Source organism: Rattus norvegicus, chromosome 11, assembly GCF_036323735.1.
Source record: "Rattus norvegicus strain BN/NHsdMcwi chromosome 11, GRCr8, whole genome shotgun sequence".
NCBI classification, from domain to species: domain Eukaryota; kingdom Metazoa; phylum Chordata; class Mammalia; order Rodentia; family Muridae; genus Rattus; species Rattus norvegicus.
In genome coordinates this window covers 97,031,240-97,053,033 of record NC_086029.1, presented here as the reverse complement: position 1 = coordinate 97,053,033, position 21,794 = coordinate 97,031,240, and the positions used below count along the sequence as shown (strand labels likewise).

Genomic DNA, 21,794 nt, shown 5'->3' with positions numbered 1-21,794 from the left:
TTGTTTTTTAAGATTTATTTCATGTACATGAACGTTTTACCTGCATATGTGAATCTGCATTTTATGTATGCCTCTGGGAAGCCAGAAGAGGGTGTGTGTGGGGTCTCTTGGAACGGGAGTTACAGATGGTTGTGAGCTGCCATTTGAGTGCTGGGAACTGAACTCATGTCCTCTGAAAGAGAAGCTGGTGCTCTTAAGCTCTGAGCCATCTTTCCAGTGCCTATAAATTGTTCTTGGTCGTGGTGTTTTAAAATTAATTACTAGGAGTTCACCAGAGAAGTGGTTAGCCAGTTTCCTCCTCCTCCTCCTCCTCTTCCTCCTCTTCCTGTTCCTCCTCCTCTTCCTGTTCCTCCTCCTCTTCCTGTTCCTCCTCCTCTTCCTCCTCCTCCTCCTCTTCTTCCTCTTCTTCTTCCTTTCTTTCTTGTTCTTGTATTTGAGACAGGGCCTTATTCTGTAACCCAAACTGCCTCAAAGTACCAAGGGCTGAAATTATAGGAATGGGTCACTCTGCCTACTTTAGAATTGACGACTCAAATTTTTCTTCAGTTATTGAATTCTACTAAAAGGGGCAAAATAAAGGCTGGAGAGATGGTTAAGAGCATTTGCTCTGTAAACTTAAGGACTTTTGTTCAAATCTTTAGCGCTCAAAAATCTGGGCAAGGTAATCACGCTGTTAATCCCAGTATTTGGGAGTCAGAGGCAGGAAGATCTCTTATGAGTTCCATCCTGGTCCACAATAGCAAGTTTTAGGGCAGCTAAGACTTCACAACAAAATAGTAAGACCTTGTCTTAGACAGGGGGAAATAATTTTTAAGACATGGCTGCATGTACTTGTAATCCCAGCATTTGGGGGCAGAGGACAAGTGGGATCCTTGAAAGTTGCTATCTTGCTAGCTTAGTCAAAAAATGGTGAGCTTCTAGCTCACTGAGAGACCCTGTCTTAAGAGGGAGATACCTAATTCTCCTTGCTCTATCCTGTCATGTGCACACATGGGTGAATATACCCACACAATATGGTGCACGCATACAAATAAAATGAAAAGTAATAATTTTTAAAAATAATGTGTGGCACTATGCCTATCATTAAAAAGTAAAAATCATGGGCTGGAGAGATGGCTCAGTGGTTAAGAGCACCGACTGTTCTTCCTGAGGTCCTGAGTTCAAATCCCAGCAACCACATGGTGGCTCACAACCATCTGTAATGAGATTTGATGCCCTCTTCTGGTGTGTCTGAAGACAGCTACAGTGTACTCATATACAATAAATAAATCTTTTCAAAAAAAAAAAAAAGTAAAAATCATTTGTAGCTTGCGGACCCTAAAGTCTGTACAGTCTGTTAGGTCACAGGAGTTTGTTTCTTCTAGAAACCCTTCAGTGGAGTTTCTGTTTCTTTGGGGGGTTACAGAGCACATGAATCCCTGGGACTGTGGTCTACCAAGCCTGTCTTAAACAACATTTTAGAAGGACTAGTATTCAGTAGCCTCTTTTTTTTTTCTTTTTTCTTTTTTCTTTTTTTCAGAGCTGGGGACGGAACCCAGGGCCTTGCGCTTGCTAGGCAAGCGCTCTACCACTGAGCCAAATCCCCAACCCTTTTTTTTTTTTTTTTATCACATCTGAATTCTTTGCTATTTCAATTTCTGTGACTAGATACTTGTCAAGAAGCAACTTATTAAGAAGGGAAGAAATCCAGTCATGGCTAGAAAGGCATGGTAACAGCATCTACAGGCAGATGATCACATAGCCTCACCAGCCAGAGAACAGAAATAGGTAGTGGGACCAGGCCTCCAGATTTCAAGATGTGCTTCAGATGACTGACTCTTCCTTCTGTGGGGCTTCTCTTCTTGACAGTTCCAAAACAGTGCCATTGCCTAGGTCCCAAATGTTAAAACACATTTATTCTACACTTAAAGCACCTATTCTCTCTTTTCAAAGTTCACTTTCTCCATAGACTGTCCTGGATTTCATCAACTCCTGCCCTGACACACAATAGTTATGCTTTGTGCATAGTTTTATTCTAACTCCGTCTCTAAACTATGGTCTTTCAAAAACAGTTGGTTTTATTCATATTTTTGGTTTTATAAATACTTAATACATACTGGGGTTAGTGGCTGTTCATGGACTTCATTAATTTGAGTCCATGGTGAGGTTTTTTTTTTTTCTTTTTTTTTCCTTTTCTTTTTCTTTTTTTTTTTTTCCGGAGCTGGGGACCGAACCCAGGGCCTTGCGCTTCCTAGGCAAGTGCTCTACCACTGAGCTAAATCCCCAGCCCCCCATGGTGAGGTTTTAATGGGGCCCTCATGATCTGTGTTGTCTGTTTGAAGCTATGTTCTTTGTCTTTTTGTGTTTGTTTTTGTGACTGGATCCTCTATGTAACCTTGGCTATCCTGGAATTCAATATGTAAATCAGACTTGCCTTGAGCTCACGGAGACCTTCCTGCCTCTACCTCCTGTGCTCAGCTGTCTAAAACTATACAAATGCTAAGATAAGCATCCTTGGGTGAGAGCTGAAATAGAGCTGACTGTGCAGTCTAGTGAGCTCTGTCTGTGTGATTCACATCAAACTTGGGATAGACTCTGTGGTTCCTAGAATAGGAACAGGGACATGCTTTTGAGGTGTGTGTAAACAACATACAAAGAAATTTGCCTAACAGGAATCTTTGTGAATGTTTCAAATGCATTGACATAATTCTTTACCTAAAAAGATAGTTTGTCCTTGAGGTTAATTAGCTTGAAGTGGTGAGCAGGGATTTAAACAAGAGGTTTTGGTTGTACCGTCTCCCTACCCTGTGTATTTTATTTTCTTTTCTATAAAATGGAGATAGCAGAATCTGCCTCTAGATTGTTTACTGATCAAATAGCATCACCAAGATTCCAAACCACAAGCTTGTTGGTGTATCTCTGTAGTTCCAGCATTTAGGAAATAGAAGCAGGAGAATTATAAGTTAAAGGCCAACCTAGCTATACATATTGAGATCATCTTCAAAAAGATAAATTCTTGAGGCTGGAGAGATGACTCAGCTTTTTAGAGTACTTGTTGCTTGTCAACCTTTTGGGCTTTTCTATGTATGCCCTAGTTCCTGAATAATGACACAAAGGCATTTATATTTATTAATAAGTGCCTAGGCCTTAAGCTAGGCTTGTTCCTCAACTAGCTCTTAACTTCTATTAACCCGTTTATACTATTCTGTGTCTGCCACATGGCTGTTGCCTCTCCTTAGTTTGCTCTGCATGACAAAGTTCAACACCTGACTCTTTCCCAGAGTTTCTCTCCTCTTGGAGGTCCCAACTTCTACTTTATGGCTTTGCTATAGACCATTAGCTCTTAATAAACCAATCAGAAGGCGCCTTAGGCAGACAAGGAAGGACAGAGACACATCTTCACACAGTGTGCAAAAGCATTACTCCCAACAGTTGCTCTTACAGACGATCTGTCCAATTCTTAACACCCACACAGTGGTTCACAGTCATCCATAACTTAAGTTTCAAGGGATCTGACTCAAACGTGCAGGAAAAAAATGATACATATAAAATAAAATAAATCTTTAAAAAAATAAAAATAGAAAGGTTGGGGCTCAGAGATGGCTCTTCAGTTAAAGTACCTACTGCTCTTTCAGACTCGGGTTTGGTTTCCACACACACGTGAGGCAGTTCATAACTAACTTAAGTCCCTGGGGCATCTGATATTCTCTTCTAATATCTCCAGACACCTGCATTCATGTGCATATATACCCATGCTCATGTATACAACATAACATGCAGATCGTTAAAATAAACACAGAGCTTGTTAAAGTGCTTTCTATTAATAAATACTTTTTTTAAAAAGATTTATTTATTTAGTTTATGTATATGGGTACACTATCGCTGTCTTCAGACACACCAGAGGGCATCCCACATGGTTGTGAGCCACCATGTGGTTGCTGGGAATTGAACTCAGGTCCCCTGGAAGAGCAGTCAGTGCTTTTAACCGCTGAGCCATCTCTCCAGACCCAAATATTAACTCTTACTTTTACTGCTGCCACTTTCTGTCTCTAGGTGGACTGGTATTAAGCTACTTGCTCTTGAGTAATATGAAAAAAATTTTTAAAAGGTTTTAAAATTTCAGTAGTTATTTGTATTAGAAAGATGTAAATCTGCCAATTATGAAAGATGCCTTTTGAGAAACAATGTAGTAGCCTGTACCAAGGATCATAAAACATTCAGTTCTTTAATTTAGGACATGTCTTAGTCAGGGTTTCTATTCCTTCACAAACATCATGACCAAGAAGCAAGTTGGGGAGGAAAGGGTTTATTCAGCTTACACTTCCACATTGCTGTTCATCACTAAAGGAAGTCAGAACTGGAACTCAAGCAGGTCAGGAAGCAGGAGGTGATGCAGAGGCCATGTTAGTTACTGGCTTGCTTCCTCTGGCTTGCTCAGCTTGCTCTCTTATAGAACCCAAGACCACCAGCCCAGGGACTGGACCACCCAAATGGATTGGGTCATCCCACCTTGACCACTAGTTGAGAAAATGCCTTCCAGCTGAGTCTCATGAAGGCATATCCACAACTGAGGCTCTTTTTCTGTGATAACTCCAGCTTGTGTCAAGTTGACACACAAAACTAACCAATACAGGATATTTACAGAAAGTCTAATGTTGGAGAAAATATATAGGGTGAGAGAGTGTATAATATGCCCAAGATCATAGGTTCAGTTCCCAACAACAAGAAAAAGAGAAAAGAAACCAAAAATATGCTCTAAAAGGTTCATGCCATTGAGGAAGCTTGGAGCTGGAGAGATGGCTCTACAGTTTACAGTACTTGTTGCTCGTGCAGAGTCTGAGGAAGAGTATCCATGCTGCTTCATTAAGTAGCCTTACAGAATAAAGTATCATTCTGCCATAAAGGTAATCATGAAGCTGGCAAAAACATCTATACTAACATTAAGTAAAGAAATTGCCACAGGTAGGTATATATAAGACTTTAAGACAGCTATAAACTGCTGAGCATGTAGGTATACCTTTAATCCCAGAATTTGGGAAGGCAGAGGCAGGTGGATCGCTGAGTTTGAAGCCAGCTTGGTTTACATAGTGAGTTCAGGCCAGCCAGGGCTGTTTTGAGACGGTCTCAAAAAACATAAGAAGAGAAAATGCTTCAAAGGCCAGCGAGATTGCTCAGCAGGTAAAGGTACTTGCCATCAACCTGACAGCCTAAGTTTAATCTCTGGAATCCACATGGTAGAAGGAGAGAACGGACTCCTGCAAGCTATCCTTTAACTTCCATGTACACTTCCAGGCATGTGTGCATACACAAAAATACACACTAAATAAGCTTCAAGGTAGCTATAGGGACTGTTACTTATGTCACTAATCAGAGGAAAGAAAATTACCATTAGCTACATGCAGATAAAACAAATTAGAGTGATATATGAATGAGTAAACCTGTGCTAGAATGGGAGAGGGTGCTGATGGTCTCGCTGCTGAAGCCATTTCCTAAGGAGACTCACTGAAATTGAGATTCTTCACAATCTAGTATGGATTCTACTTCAGAAAACATTGAGAAAGGTAGTGGTAAATGGTTTTTCCCCCAAAATTGGGCACATTTGCATGTTTTCAGACTATTTCTTGGTTAAAGAGAGACTTCTGTACTAGTTTCACACAGGCTATTACTGAAGAGCAGGCTTTTAAAAACCCTTTTGTTTTCCTTAACTGGTGCTGAGGGCAGAAGCCAGGGCTCTGGCGTGCTGGCTAGGCAAGTGCTGCCATGGGCTGAGCAGCACTGCAGTGGGGACTCACTGTCTAGCTGACTATGAGAGTGCCTTCTCCATGGCAATGCATGTTAATGTGAGCACAGCGTGCTGGAGCCTCTGAGTTGATGGTTGTGAGTTTTTAAACTTCCATTTTAATGGTTAGGTGATTATTCTTATTGAAGATGGAATGTGGGAATTCTAAATAATTGGCAGGCATAGAAGTCCTTTGCTTGAGTATGTGTGTATGTGTTCATGTATGTGCATGTCAACGGGTGCAAGTGCTTGCATATGGAGGCCAGAGGTTGACAGTCAGTGCCTTCCTTAAAAATTGCTCTTGAGGGGTTGGGGATTTAGCTCAGTGGTAGAGCGCTTGCCTAGGAAGCACAAGGCCCTGGGTTCGGTCCCCAGCTCCAAAAAAAAGAAAAAGGAAAAAGAAAAAGAAAAAAAAATTGCTCTTGAGAGGCTGGAGAAATGGCTGTTCTGGTTACTTTTCTATATGCAGTGATAAGACACCTTGACGAAGGTGACTTACAAAAGACTTATTGGGGCTCACAATTTGCAGTGTTAGAGTCCATATCATTGTGACAGAACCATGACAGCAGCTTATTCCCTGGTCCACAGCCATAGCCTCTGGACAACACGGCAGAGGGAGAGGGGTTTGGGGGAGAAACTAGGCTGTCATGAGCCTTTCCAAATGACACCCAATGACAGATCTTTTCCAACAGGGACTTATCTCCTGATCTTTCCCAAAGGGTTCCACCAAGGAGGGACCAAGTATTCAAATATCTGTACCACTGGAGACCATTCTCATTCAAATAATTACAATGACTGGGCGGTTAAGCCCTGGCTGCTCTTCTGAGAGAATTCAGATTTAATCCCCAGTGCCCACATAGTGTCTTACTGTTACTGTGTGTAACTCCAATCCCAAGAGTTCTGATATCTTCTGGCCTTTGCTGGTACACATGGTGCACAGACATACATGAAGACAAAACACCTATACAAATAAAATACTTTTTTTAAAAAAAAATAACTCTCCACCTTTTAACCTAGTACTTGGCAGGGGATAGGGGAGCAAACTGCCATAGTGCACATCTGGAAGTGAAAGGATAGCTTTCAGGAGTGGGCTACTTTCCACCTTGATTCAGTAGAATTCCTCTGGTTTCTGCGGTTTCAGAGATTACTCCAGGCTAGCTAGCCCTCGAACTACTAGGTGACTCTTGTCTGGACGCTCACCACATCCAGCTTCTCATGAGGGTCACAGGGATCAAACTCAGATTGGTAGGTAGGCTTGCACAGCCAACACCTTTCCAACACCTTTCCACTGAGTAACTTCTCTGTCTCCTGTTGTGCTTTGCTCTGGAGTTATCTGTATTTTGATGCTAATTCCACTGCCCCAAGGACAGCTGCCTAGTCCCGTACTCAGGACTCACTGGAACCTTCTCCCCATTGAATTTGTAAAATACAAAGATAGAAGGAGGCCTGCCATTGGAGGAGAAGGATGGAGAGAAGTTTGAAGGAAGAGGAGGAGACTAGGACAGAGAGGAGGAGAGACAGGAGGGAGAGGGAGAGAAGTCGTGGCAGGACAGTATGGCAGGTGACGTTAAGGTTCCACACTGTACCTTTACAGGTTGTTACAAATGTTTTTAAGGGATGGATGTGTACAGGGCTTTATATGTTTAGGAGGGCAATTATATCTTATCAATTGGGCCAAAGGTTATTGTGTTGTGTGTTCTTTTATGTGACGGTTTGAGTGTAGGAAAGTGTGCGCCGGCAGGACACCCTGGGCCGCTGTGGAGTTGGGATGTGTTTCCACCAAGATATCCACCAGATATCTTGGGGCACTGAGGTGCAGGACCCAGTGAGGTAAAAGACAACCATTTACTTTTTTATTTTTTATATTTATACAACGACAGTCCCCTCCAACTCCGTTTTTTTTTTTCCCGGAGCTGGGGACCGAACCCAGGGCCTTGCTAGGGCCTTGCTCCTGCTAGGCAAGCGCTCTACCACTGAGCTAAATCCCCAACCCCTCCAACTCCGTTTTTGAGACAGGGTCTCATCAAGCCTGTAGCTCACTAATTCTGCTAGATTGGCTTGCCAGCAAATCCCTGGGGTCTTCCATCAGGCAGGTTCTTCAGACTCTGCCTTACTTAGACACTAGAGGTTCCATCTCAGGTGTGGATGCTTGTGTCACACACAGGTCCTTTAATAGCCATCGCTCTGTCCCATTTTTTTCTCTTTCTATTAGTCTTTTTTTTTTTTTTTTGTTCTTACAGTGAAACTTCCTAGTTGAATTTTCAAAACTTGCATTAAAATCTGCTTTTGGTTTTTGTTTGATTTACTAGAAACAGCATCTTTCTTTGTACTGGGAATCAAATCCTTGTACAGACTAGGCAAGCTCCCTCCCTCCCTTTTTCTTTCTGAGACAGGGGCTTATGTACAGCTCTGGCTGGCCTGGAACTTGCTATGTAAAGAATATTGTCCTTGAATTTAGAGATCTGCCTGACTCTGCCTTTCTAGGGTTGGGATTAAAGGTGTGTACCTCCTTTATAAACAGACAGGTTTGTAGATCAAGTTCCAGGCAGCCAGTCTTACAGAGAAAAATCCTGTATCAATAAACAAACAGAAGTGTGTGCTGCCATATTTAGCCCTACCTCCCTCTACAATTACTATACACTTGGCTTCTTTTTCTGGTCTTTATTATTGTTTATCAGCCAGAGGAGGATAGTCAAAATGTGTGTGATCAAGATGATAACTTTATGGAGTTGGTTCCCTCCACCATTTAGAAATCAAACTTAGGGGGCTGGAGAGATGGCTCAGAGGTTAAGAGCACTGAATGCTCTTCCAGAGGTCCTGAGTTCAAATCCCAGCAACCACATGGTGGCTCACAACCATCTGTAATGAGATCAGATGCCCTCTTCTGGCGTGTCAGCAATAGTGTGTTCATATACATAAAATAAATAAATAAATCTTTAAAAAAAAAAAGAAATCAAACTTAGGTCATAAAGTTTGTACAGTAGGCATTGTTCCACTGAGCCAGTTAACTAGCCCTGGTTTTATATTTTGCATCCTTTGTAACTTAATGAACTATACAGGCCATGAGCCATTGATGAAGAAGGAGAGGAAGTGTTTCTGTGACAGGTGTAACAAAAGAAGACAGCAATAGATAGAACTAACTTACGAGTTAAAAAATAAGTTGAGATTATCTGAAAACAAAACATTCTCAGCAACACATTGTGGGTGACAGTGCATGTGTGTGCGCGCGCACACATTGTGGGTGATGGTGCATGTGTCCGTGCACACACATGAGACAAAGTATATTTAGGATATTGTTCTAGACTACAGAATGTACAATGATAACATCCCTTACTGAGAATACAGGGAAGCAACAGCTCACCATAGGGGAAGGAGCTCTATATGTTTTTGACACATACCAGCAGAGAATAAGATTTCTCTTCAGAATAATTGTGTTTTTCTCTTAAGGTACCCCAACCCACCAATGGGTTCTGTCTCAGCACCCAACTTATCTACAGCAGAAGAAAATCTGGAATATGTACGGACTCTGTATGATTTTCCTGGGAATGATGCTGAAGACCTACCCTTTAAAAAGGGTGAGCTTCTAGTGATAATAGAAAAGCCTGAAGAACAGTGGTGGAGTGCCCGCAACAAGGACGGCCGGGTTGGGATGATTCCTGTCCCTTACGTTGAAAAGCTTGTGAGGTCCTCACCACATGGAAAGCATGGAAATAGGAATTCTAACAGTTATGGCATCCCAGAACCTGCTCACGCATATGCTCAACCTCAGACCACAACTCCTCTACCTACAGTTGCCAGTACTCCTGGGGCAGCGATCAACCCTTTGCCATCCACACAGAATGGACCTGTCTTTGCAAAAGCAATCCAGAAGAGAGTACCTTGTGCTTATGACAAGACTGCCTTGGCATTGGAGGTAAACATTTATCAAGACTGGATTTTGAACATGGGCTTTCATTTAAGTTAGCCATCTCTTTTTAAAGGTACTTACGTTCTTGGGAATTAGACTGGGATTCACAGGATGTACTTTATATTATATGCCTTGTCCTTTCCTAGTCATCTCTTCAGCCCAGGTTCTCAGCCTGCTCCCAGCAGGGAAAATGATAACTAGACCCATTACCTATTAGTAAAATTAGCATTCAGGGATACAGACTACTTTTACAGATCCATATCTATAACATTGTAATTAAGGAGTAATACAAATAAAGTGTCTAGGCAGAGAAACGAGTTTAAAATATACTAGCCCTTGCCTATTACAGATTTTGTAAATCACGATAGCATGAAATAGAACTTGGGCATTTTCATCACCTAAGCCACTTTTTGTTTTGTTTTGTTTTGTTTTGTTTTGTTTTTTGAGACAGGGTTTTCCTCTGTAGAACTAGCTGCCCTGGAACTTTTTCTGTAGGCCAGGCTGGCCTCGAACTCAGAGCTGCTCCTGCCTCTCCCTCCCGAGTGCTAGAAAAGTGTGTACCACCGCTGCCTGGCAATTATTGTCTTAATTAAAGACTTGGCAGCGGCATCAGCACTGCTCTGTGGCCTGCTGAGATGAGACAGATAGTCCTGACGATTGATCGATCGATTGGTATTGATGAGACGAGTGAAGCTGTTGGCTCGGAAGTCTGAAGTGTTGTTGTAAGGCAGAGTCTTACATGTAGCTGAGGTTGGCCTCTGCCATGCTGTGTAGCTGAAGCCACATAGTCCAGCACTCTAGACCTCCAGTTCTCCTTGCCAAGTGTAGGGTACAAGCAGGCCACATCTCTTACAAGAAATAGGCATAGGGGCTGGAGAGATGGCTCAGTGGTTAAGAGCACTGACTGCTCTTCCAGAGGTCCTGAGTTCAGATCCCAGCAACCACATGGTGGCTCACAGCTATCTGTAATGGGATCCAGTGCCCTCTTCTGGTGTGTCTGAAGACAGTTATGGTGTACCCACATACATGAAATAAATAAATAAATCTTAAAAAAAAAAAAAGAAAAGAAATAGGCGTAGGGGAATTTTCTGCTTGCAGGTGTAAGTGTGAGAGTGTTCATGAATGTGTGTGCACTGGTGTGAAGACACCTTATGTGCTGTTGCTTCGTCAGTTGTCTTGAGTTTGGGAAGTCATTTTGTTTCATTTTGAGAATAAGTCTCTCACTGGCTGGAACCTGTCAGTTAGGGCCCCTGTGCTAGAGTTAAGAGCATTATCATACCTGGCTTTTTAAAGTAGGTTCTGGGAATTAAACTCTGGATCTTCATGCTTGCAAGGCAAGTAAGCACTTTACCAGGCGAGCTATTGGCCTAGCTCCAGCTATTTGGAATTATGTAAACCAAGCTATTCTCAAATGTTACACAGTCTTTCTGCCTCTGAGCACAGATCCCATTTGGCTTAGGAGAAAAAGAGTGAATAATGGCAGATCTGAAAAATAAAGTAGGTTGAAGAATATTTTTTGGTGTCTCATCCCCCCCCCCCCCCGCCTGATGTAGAGTACAATAGTGGGGGTGATTTCTGAGTATTTGAAAATGTAGAATTGAGTGTCACAGACTTGGGCTCTTTGAGCTCTGTCATCAGTGTAATGCAAATAGCTCAGTGACTCCATCTCCAATATGAAATCAAATAACATACTGTTTGGGAAGATGCTTTGTAAACCACCAAGTGCTATGTAAGGATCACTGTGATAACAATTGGATATACTTGCTTTGTGTTATCACATTGCATATGTTAAAGAAACTAGGATAAAGTTGGCTATTTTGTGTATCACCCAGAGGTGGGAATAGGAGAAAGTTGAGGGAAAACCCAGGTATCCCACAGGAAACTGAAGTAATAGAATGGACCTGACTGTTTGAAAACAAAACCCACAGTGCTTATAGTTGAGTCTGGCCTTCAGTTCCTTTGTTTATTTGTTTGTTTGTTTTTTGAGACAGGTTCTAAGCCGTGACTGTCTTAGAACTAGCTGTATAGATCAGGCTGGCCTTGAACTCAAAGAGATCTGTCTGTCTACCTCTACTTCTTGAGTGCTGGGACTAAAGGCATACGTTTTCCTTCTACATCTGCAGGTAGATAATACATATAGGTAGATAATACATATACATAATACACAGACAAAAAACTATAGGGTTGGAGAAATGGCTCAGCACCTAGAAGCACATATTGGTCTGTCTTATAGAGGACTGGGAGCAAGTTCTCAGCATCCATGTTGGACAGCTCATGAAGGTTTGTAATTCCAACTTCAGTGGGATCCAGTTTCTTTGGCTTCTGCAGGACCCTTCTGCGTGCACGCGCAAACACACACACACACACACACACACACACACACACACACACACACACACACACACACACAAAAGCACGTGCACTTCATAAGTAAAATAAATGTTTTTTTTTAATTAGCTGTAATTCATTTATATGTAACTTTCTGCTGATTATCTTTTTAATTTTGGACCAGGAATAATATCTAAATGAATTACACTCAAAAATATGTTTCAGGGCCAGTGACTATATATCTCTTTTTACAGCAGGGACCAGGATTGAGGAGGGATCCAGCTGTGTTTAGAGCAGGAAAGAAACAGAGTAAGGACTTTGAAAGGTTACTCGTGCCTGTAATCCCAGCACTCAAGAGGCTGAAGCAGGAGGGATCAGAGTTTGCAGTCTAGTAAGATGATTAGGCTTACACCACAGTGAAACAAGTGTGTTCTCATTCTTGCTCCCTTCCTGTCTCATACACAGGCACACGTACACCTCATATTTATTTAAAGACAGGATCTGTCTCTTGTGTAGATCTGGTTGTCCTGGACTTGCTACATAGACAAAGCTGAACTCACAGATACCCACTTACCTATGTTGCCCAAGTGCTGAGATTAAAGGCTGCCACACTGTCTTCTTTTATTATTTTAGCATTTTATGTTTATAGGTTATTTTGACTATAAGTTTCCTTTACATGTGTTTGTTTACCATGTAGCTGCAGTACCCTCAGGCCAGAAGAAGGTCTTGGATCTCTTGGAACTAAAGTTAACAGGCAGTTGTGAGCCACCATGTAGGTGCCAGGGGAAAAAACCTGGGTCCTCTAGAAGAGTTTTGGGAGTAAGAGAGCCATCAATGATGTAGTTTTTAAGATGACATACATACCTGGCCATTACACATCTCCCTAGGCTCTCAACCCCCATTTCCCATGCTGCTGACCCAGTTGTCACTAAACCTTCATCATCACATGCTTTATGTGATGCTTCACTGCAAGAATGTGCTGGTGGAACCTAGAAGACCTTTTCTGCCCCAGTGAGGGTACTTCTGTCAAGCTGCAACATAAGAGATAAATGCCTCTCTGCCTGTCTGATCGCATTAAAAGCAGCTCTCTTGGGACTGTGGCAACTAGGTTATTGGGGAAAGTATTAAAATTAAGTTGAGGAACAAAAAAAGTAGGGCAATGTGTGCCAGTAATTGGGACTTCCTTATTATAACCCTTAGCTAGTCTCAGGAAGAAGAACACTGGTGTTGCTGAGCAGTTCTCTGAGTATTTCAGAGACGTTTGTTTTGTTCTTCCCTGAAAAATAATCTTTGAAAATGGGAATATACTCAGCCCTCAGTTTGATTTCCAGCACTATAAAGTTTAAATACATAAGTTGACTTTTGAAAGATTCCTTTCAAATAGAGACAGTTTAAAAAGTCTTAGCTGTTTTCTTCTGGCTTCTTCTTAAGTGAGTTGTTTTGTGACCTGTGTAAGAAGTAGAGATGTGTGTCCTCACTCCTTGAAGACAGTAGATCTAGCCAGGTCTGTTGCTGTGGGCCTGTAATCCAAGTAACTCGAGAGGCTGAAGCAGAATAAGGCCAGTCTGGACAACTCAGTGAGATCTTGTCCCAGAAAGTGAAGGAGGAAAAAAAGGTTAGAATGTCATTGAGTGGTGGTTTCATTGTTCAGTATGGAAGGGAGGGAGGGAGAGAAAGGAAAGTAAGGAACGAAGGAACAGGGAAAGGGAAAGAAGTCAGCAGGACCCCTCCCCCCCCCCCCTTCCGTGGAATCACGGGCTAACCTGCCTGCTCTCTCCCTAAGAGGGAGTGTGTAAGTGGGTTTGTGTACCTGAGTTGTAATACTCCCAGAGGCCAGAAGAGGGTGTCAGATCCCCTGGCTCTGGAGTAACAGGCAGTTAGTTGCAACCTAAAAGATCTTTAATCAGAAGTTAATAGCTGGAGCTGGAGAATGTGCTGTTACAGGATTATTTGTAGTCTGAGAAGTGAGATAGGGAAGTAGTATGGGCCTATTTTAAATTCTGGCACGTTTTTGTTTAGCTGGTTTTTGACTTTGGGATTTTTGAGAGAGGGTTTCTGTGTTGCCCTGTCTGTCCTTGAACTGGATCTGTAGACAGACCGGCTTCACACTCACAGAGGTTCACCTGCATATGCCTTCCTAGTGCTGGGATCAGAGGTGTGCACCACTACCGCCCTGCTTAAAGCTTGGCTTTTATTGGTTAGTTTTGGGCAAATTACTTAAGTTTTCTAAGTAACCTGGCTCAACAACTTGACATTTGCCCATTAGTTATTCGTTCATGTAACCAGCTGGTGGTGATGTATGTACCAAGGAGCTCAAGTGTGAACAGAGGGAGAGTAGAGAAGAGTGTGGAGGTAGATGTTGGTCTGGAAAGGTTTCCTGGAGAAGGCAACCCTTCGGCTGAGTTTTAAAGGATGAGCTGAGCAGGCTGGTAAAGCAGGGAAAACAGGAAAGAGTAAGCATGGAGGGCCTTGGCACTACTGAGCAGCCACCAGAGGCAAACAGAGATCAGGTTGGATAAAGGGCCCGTGTGGTGAAAGGCAGCAGGGAAGCAGGTTGTACATATTATAAAAGAGCCAACGAGACTAACATTTTTCTAGGTATTGCTTTAATTTGAAAAATACCCAGTTTCTCAGAACTGGTTTTAGGGATTGTGCCTCCTTACGAACTTTAAATTTCACAGACAATGCTTTATTTCCTTTTAGAGATAGGCTCACTCACCTAGTGTTTGCTGATTACTTGAGAGAGGGAGAGCCAGGTGTGGTGGTGTACACCTGCAACCCCAGCACAAGGAGCCCAAGATGATCATGGGTTACACGAGTATCTAAATGGAGCTTCAGGCACAGGCCCTGTATGATAGAGGTTAGGAAACATGGTTGAGGAGATAGTAATGTGTGCATTGCAGTGGTAAAGGCCTGAGTCTGAATCTTAGGACGCACACAGGAAGCTGAAGTGGCATCTGTGCCTACAGTTGCAGTGACGGTAAGGGGAGAGGCAGAGGCATATAGGTCCCTGCAAGCTCACTAGCCAGCTAGTCTAGCCCATGAGAGACTCTGGCTCAAACCACAGTGGAAGATGCCCAAAGAATGGCACGCAGGATTGTCTTCTGACCCCCACACACAATAGTTGGTTACTCCTGGTGTTCTACAGGAATTAGTTAGGAGAATACAGTCTATGCAGAGAGTATCCTGTGTCACAAGCTCCAAGTAATATAAGGTGGCCCAGAATAGACTTAGCAAAGTTGAAGAGAAATTAAGTTGTAATGATTCCTTAGAGCTTAGTCCAACCTCTCAGATATTTTGACCTTCTACAATGTCTAATTCCACTGATCCCTTCAACAATTAACCAACAGACAAGAACCTGGGACACTGGTGAACAGAAGGCTTCTCTCCTTGTAGAATTTATGAAACAGTTTTAGGGTGACTTAGTACTGGGCTGCTAGTTCTGTTACTTAACAAGTTCTTGCATTCTGATTATCAGAAACCATTTGATACATCCAACCCCTTCCTGTGCCTGTGTAGCCTTGTGTTTTGTTTTTGTTTAGTTTTGTTTGGTGTTAGATCCTTCTTGTGTTGCTTAGTCTGGTCTTAATCCTGGGCTTGGGCTGAAGAGATGGCTCAGCAGTTAAGAGCACTGCTGCTCTTCCAGAGGAACCGGGTTCAATTTCCAGTAACCACATGGCAGCTCACAACTGTCTGTAACTCCAGTTCCAGGGAGTCTAACACCCTCACACAGACATCCACGCAAGCACTGGTGAGTGCACATAAAATAAGAAAAAGAAAAAAAAGAAAATCCTGGGCCCAATTCATCCTCTGTCTTAGCCTCGCAAGAATTAGGATCATAGGTGCGTACCGCCACACCCATCCATCCCTGGTGACTAGGCCCACTTATGTGTATGGCCCGACTGTTGTGCCTCCCAACTTTTTTGTTTTGTCTTGTTAAAGTTGTTTTCTGACTCTTTCATAACTCTGGTTAGGTCATCCAACACTTTGCTCTTCTGTTTTTGGCTAACCATTTCACAAAAAGATAGGTGTATTTTGTTTTGTTAGTGCAGGACCACTATAACCTCGGACTTGCTTAAGGGTGACCTCAATCCCACCTCCTAAATGCTGGGTTATAGGCATGGAGAGTTGAGGTTTCTGTTGGTGAGGTGAAACACCATGATCAAAAGCAACTTGGGTGGGTAGGTATTTGACTTATACTTGCACATCACTGTTAATCATCAAAAGCAGTCAGGACAGGCACTCAAACAGGTAGAAACCTGGTGGCAGGAGCTGACGCTATGAACCTATAGAAGAGCACTGCTTACTCCTTAAGGCTTGCTCATCCTGCTTCTTGTAGACCCCAGGACCCCCTGCCCAGGGATGGCACCCACAATGGCTGGGCCCCTTAAGAAAATGCCCTACAGATTTGACTACAGCCTTATATTAGGAAGGCATTTTCTCAGTTGAGGTTCACTTCTCTCAGATGACTCAGCCTCTGTCTAGTTGACATAAGACTAACCTGCACACCTGGTTTATACGGTACCAGGAATCAAACCCAGATCTTTGTGTGTACTAAGCAACATATTGTACCATCCCCTCACAAAAAGATTTTTTTTAAAGATTTATTTTATTCATTTATTATATATAAGTACACTGTAGCTGTCTTCAGATACACCAGAAGAGAGAATCGGATCTCTTTACAGATGGTTGTGAGCCACCATGTGCTTGCTGGGAATTGAGCTCATGACCTCTGGAAGAGCAGTCGGGTGCTCTTAACCGCTGAGCCATCTCTCCAGCCCAAAGATTTATTTTATTTATGTGAGCACACTGTAGCTGTCTTCAGACACACCAGAAGGAAGGCATTAAGTCCCATTACAGATGGTTGTGAGCCACCATGTGGTTGCTGGGAATTGAACTCAGGACCTCTGGAAGAGCAGTCAGTGCTCTTAACCACTGAGCCATCTCTCCAGCCCTGAATTAGCTTTCTTAAAAGCCTATTGTGCAAGTTCCCTTCACCAACTGGCTAGAATTCTCATACTTCTATTTTGGTCAGTTGGTTTTTCATTGGTTAGAATTAAATTCACATTGACAGTGTTTTGACTTTGTTTTAGATGGGGTAGTGCTATATAGCAGGATACTCCGAATTCACTACTCACGCACATGTCCCTCCTTGCCTCTCTTTAGATTTGCCTTGCACTTCTGAGGATCCTCTTGCTTCTGCTTCCAGCAGCCCGCTACCCTATGTAGCTTACAATAACAATTTCTTAACTACTTTTGCTTGCTGAGATGAAGCAGTATGCCAGGCATAATGAGGTTTGGTATGTTAGAATAATCTCACTCTCACAAAGGAACACACAAACAAGGCAGAAGCCGCTCAGCCAGGCAACTAACTCTTTGTATAAAGGATGGCCTGGACCCGGACCCGGACCTGGACCCCGGACCCTGAAAGACCCTGTACCCTGACTGACTGGCTGGCTGGCAAGCCGCTGGGACAGGAAGTTCTCTTGGCTTTATTTTAATGCAGATGGTGATTGTTTTTCCTCAGTGGCTGGGGCCTTTCACAGTCCTTTGCAATTGGCTAGTTTAAAAAGAACCACCACAAAGGAAGGGGAGAAGGACTGTCAGCCAAGTTCTTGGAGGAGGGGATTACCACAAGGGGGAGGGCTGACATAAAAGGTGTGCGTACAAACTTTGTACGATGGGGGAAGACTCACTGAATATTGGCCCTTGGCAGCAAACTGTCTTTGATGACAGAAAACCATTGCTCCCAGTAGCACTAGTTACAGTTTTCAATCTCAGATAGTCTAAGTTCCAATGACTGAGTGACCAGCAGTGACTGAGTGACCAGCAGCGTGTGTCCACATTGTGTTGGTCCTCTCCATATGCTTTTCAGCACCTGACTCAGCCCAGAACATCCATACCAGGTCACAGCTTCTTAGTGTAGTAAGGCTGCTTTCCCTCATCTGTGTCCCCTCCAGTAGCTTTTCCCTAAGGTTTTTTAGCATGTAACAGCTAGTCCTCACCTTAAGGCTGTGTTGGTGTGTGGATGTCGAGGGCCAATGGAACGATCACTTTAGTTTTTCACAAGGACTGACCAGGTTGTAAGTCTTGTTTTTGAAGTAGGTCTTGCTGTATATTGCCCAGGCTGGTTTTGAGTCCTGGTTGAATAGCTGACAGTATAGGTACCCATCTTAGACTTCTGCCTCAAATCTTCTCACCCTTTATTCAGCCTAATGTGCACATCTCAGAGTCAGATTCCCATGTGTGTCCATTTTATTGGTAACCCTGGAGGGAGTGCCTGCTCTGTGCTCAGAGGCTGCTTCATGAGTTTTTGCCAGCTGACAGTCATCCTGGGTGGTTGGTGGCATCTTTGTACTACTTGATTTTCAGGTCCAAACACTGAAGAAAAAAAGGTTAGTCTTGGTTTTTTTATAGACAGTGTTTGGGATTTAATGGAAACTTTTTCTTGTTTCCAGTAATGCTAATTTTGCTTTCTTTCTCTGTCCCTATAGGTTGGTGACATTGTGAAAGTCACAAGGATGAATATCAATGGCCAGTGGGAAGGCGAGGTGAATGGGCGCAAGGGGCTTTTCCCCTTCACACATGTTAAAATCTTTGACCCTCAGAACCCCGATGATAACGAGTGATTGCTGTGCTGTCCCTGCTGCTGCCTCCTTCTGCCTGTCAGTCTTCTTTGAAGTGGGAAGCACTCTGTCACATGCAAGTTACACCAAGCTGCTGGTGGCCGACTTTCATATGTTGGCAGTCCCTGCACCTGCGGAATGCCTCAGCAGCAGCCTCGGCATTTGTATCATAGTCATGCTGTCAAAGAGTAGCTGATTTAGAGTTCTTGTGGATTATGAGCTGGAAACACTGGCGGAAGCACCCAGTAGAGAGAATTTAACCTAGAAAGGGTCTTCCTTCTCATCACTGCCTTGTTTGTACTGGAGGCCAATGGTCGTGCTCGCCAGAGAGAGTGAGCCTGCTGGTGGTCTACATGGAGATGGTGAGGCTTAGCAAGATCTCGCTGTTGCTGGTTCACAGAACAGTGGCTTTGCCACCAACTTGATATTCTTTGGACAACAGAGGAAGTAAAACTCCAGACAATTCTGTCCGAACTCCTGAAGTGTCTGGCTTGTTTTCATTTTCTTTTGTTTAGTTTTGTTTTTGGAAGACTAATTAAATATAGTTGTGTGTTCTGAACAGATTTTTAAATAGTAGGTTGGATTTTTGTGATGGGCTAAGGAACAATCCATGTCCCTGAGCTTCCAAACTGAAGCCGCTGTATGTAACTAAAAATGTGTGAAGACACCCTGAAGTGAGGCCTTTATCTTTTGGTTGCCATAATACCTTGTTTACCATGTGGCAAACAGTGTACACAAGCAGCATTTGCTGTGTGCCGTGCTGTGAATCACCAAGGTGGGGTGTGGGCCTGTTGTCATTGTTGCCTCTGACAGGAGCAAACAGGGTGGACCCCTTCAGTGAGCACACCCCTTTGAGAACACAGTGAAGCCCATGGGCTTACTAGATTCATGAGTTAAATTGCGTTGCCATGTTCTGCCACACAGGCTCCTCAGCCCTTCCTGCACTGACCTATCTTGTCCAGGCTGCCCGAGAGTGGTGGCTGTTCTGGTTCTGCAGAACCAGAATACAGTGCTTCTGAGCAAAAGAAGATGCCCATCGACCATGAGCCACTTTCCTGCATGTCAGCTAGTACAGATGTGTGTCTGACCCCTCATACACACATCTAGACCAGAGTTCTAGAACCTTCTCTAGTGTGCTCTGTTCAGCTAGACCCTGACGAGGACAAGCCTCCACCCAGCGCAGCAGACTCAGAACAGTGGTTATTACTGAGTGGCTCCAGCATCGGTGTCTTCTGTAGCGATGGCTCTGGCTCTAGAGGCCTCAGGCTTTGAGAACTGAGGAACATATTCAGGTGACAGAACCAATAAAACCATTTGTCCACTGTATTTATTTCTCTTAAAGACTTTTTAAAATTGTGTTTATGTTAGGCATGGTGGCTATACCTTTAATCCCAATACTCAGAAAGGCAAAGGCAAGTGGATCTCTGAGAGTTCAAGGCTATCCTAGTCTATGTAGTTTGTCACAGGACCAGCAGGCCTACATACAGAGCCCTTGTATCAGAAAACGCCCTGCCCCACCCCACCCCCATAAAAAAGGTCACTGGGTGTTTACACTGCATGTTCGTATGTGTATCACATGGGTGCAGTCCCTAAGGAGGCCAGAAAAGGGTGTTGGTTGGATCCTCTGGAACTGTGGAGTTACTATGTAGGTTCCGGGAATTGAACCTGGGTCCTGTGCAAGAGCAGCAAGTACTCTTAACCACTGAGCCATCTCTCAGCCTCATCGGTTTCTCTTTAAGTCAGTATTCCATCAGGCTGATAAGTGCCATAGTAAAGAATGTTCATGTGATAAAGTAGTGGTCATTGGAGTTTGGGGAGTGTTGTATCTCCTTGTCTGTGGTAGAGGTTACTTCTTTTTGCCTCTGAAAGCTGCCATTTCTAGCCAGACCTGTTGAGTGGACTTAGGTATTCAGGCCCCAAACTCTGCCTAGAACAAGACTTAAGACTTGCCTTCTGGCCAGTTACACAGTTCAACCCTAGGCCTTTGGTAGCTCCACAGGAATACATGCCTTGTTCACAGAGGGCACAACCCCCAAGGATTCGCACCCTGTCACTGGGGCTTGGACCTCATGCCTTACACACGCTAGATAACCGTCTGCCAATTGGCTCTTTTTTTCTAAATTTGAGATGGAATCTCTATAAATTGCCCATGTTGGCTTCAAGATTTCATCCTGGCCTCAGCTGAAATTACAAAGGTTTGAGTCACCACACCCAGCTCTTAAGGTCTTTTAAAACTACATTTAACTGAAGGGCTTGATGCCTTTTGATTATAGCAGCTTGCTTAGCACAAGCAGCCAATTTTGAGAACAGGGTTTCCTGTCTCCCAAGACTGTTGACCAGCAAGACTCCATAAGAAATACTTCATGATCAGAATATCCCGTAACCCTAGAGTTTGGTTTATGTAATCAATTAATTTGGCCCATGTAAATATCCTCTACAGCTTCCTTGGTGATCCAGATCTCAAAATAAAGTCTCAACTTTCTGAACTCTCAGGATATGTGCCAACAATAGTAATTTTCTGACTTAGACGCTCATCAGTCTTTTTACTCATGAAAATTTTCCTTTTCACACTGATAGAAAGTGGCATCTTCCCTAAGTTCCCTTCCTCTGGGAAGGCCTGGGGAGCATGGTGGGGCTTTCCTCTTCACCATCAGTGTTGGGTGGTCTGCTCTGCTGTGTTGTAGAAAGAACTGGGATTACAAACTCACTCGCTATGGCTGCTCTGTCTGAGAAGGAAACAATTAGGTAGGGCATTAAGGGCTAGTCCTGGGTGACAGCCTCCCATCCCCAACCCCTACATAGAAGGCATGTTTGTCACTTGTACACTGCTTTGATGCCACCTGTTCTGAAGTTAACAGGGTGGCACCGGCTTTGGCCATGCAGACTCAACCCTCTGTGCTCACCGAAAGAGACTGTGCCCTCTCTTGGAGTTGCACGTTCCTGGCACTGTGCCAGCCTTCCTCTACAGCTGTTTACAGACAAGATGGGCCAAGACTGATGGCCACTGCTCTTGTAACCTTTGCTCAAAAGAATAATGAGCATTTTTTAAAAAAAAGGGATGATGTGTTTTTGTTCCAGGTGTTCGTAATTTAATCTTTTAATATTATGTTCATTAACCTCTTAAAATGAGTGAATTCTTGATTGTTTTAACACAGTACCTAAGACTAATGCTTTC

The 21,794-nt window shown here is 43.4% G+C and overlaps 1 protein-coding gene across 1 annotated transcript in view; it reads left to right on the top strand.

The window, feature by feature from the left end:
* Crkl (CRK like proto-oncogene, adaptor protein) overlaps positions 1–20,001 on the top strand; it is a 34,425-nt gene extending 14,424 nt beyond the window's left edge. Inside the window, 2 exon segments of the mRNA NM_001008284.1 lie at positions 9,206–9,671; positions 18,488–20,001. Coding sequence (NP_001008285.1) covers positions 9,206–9,671; positions 18,488–18,622 — 601 coding nt within the window. The 3' untranslated portion in view covers positions 18,623–20,001.
* The last annotated feature ends 1,793 nt before the right edge of the window (positions 20,002–21,794 follow it).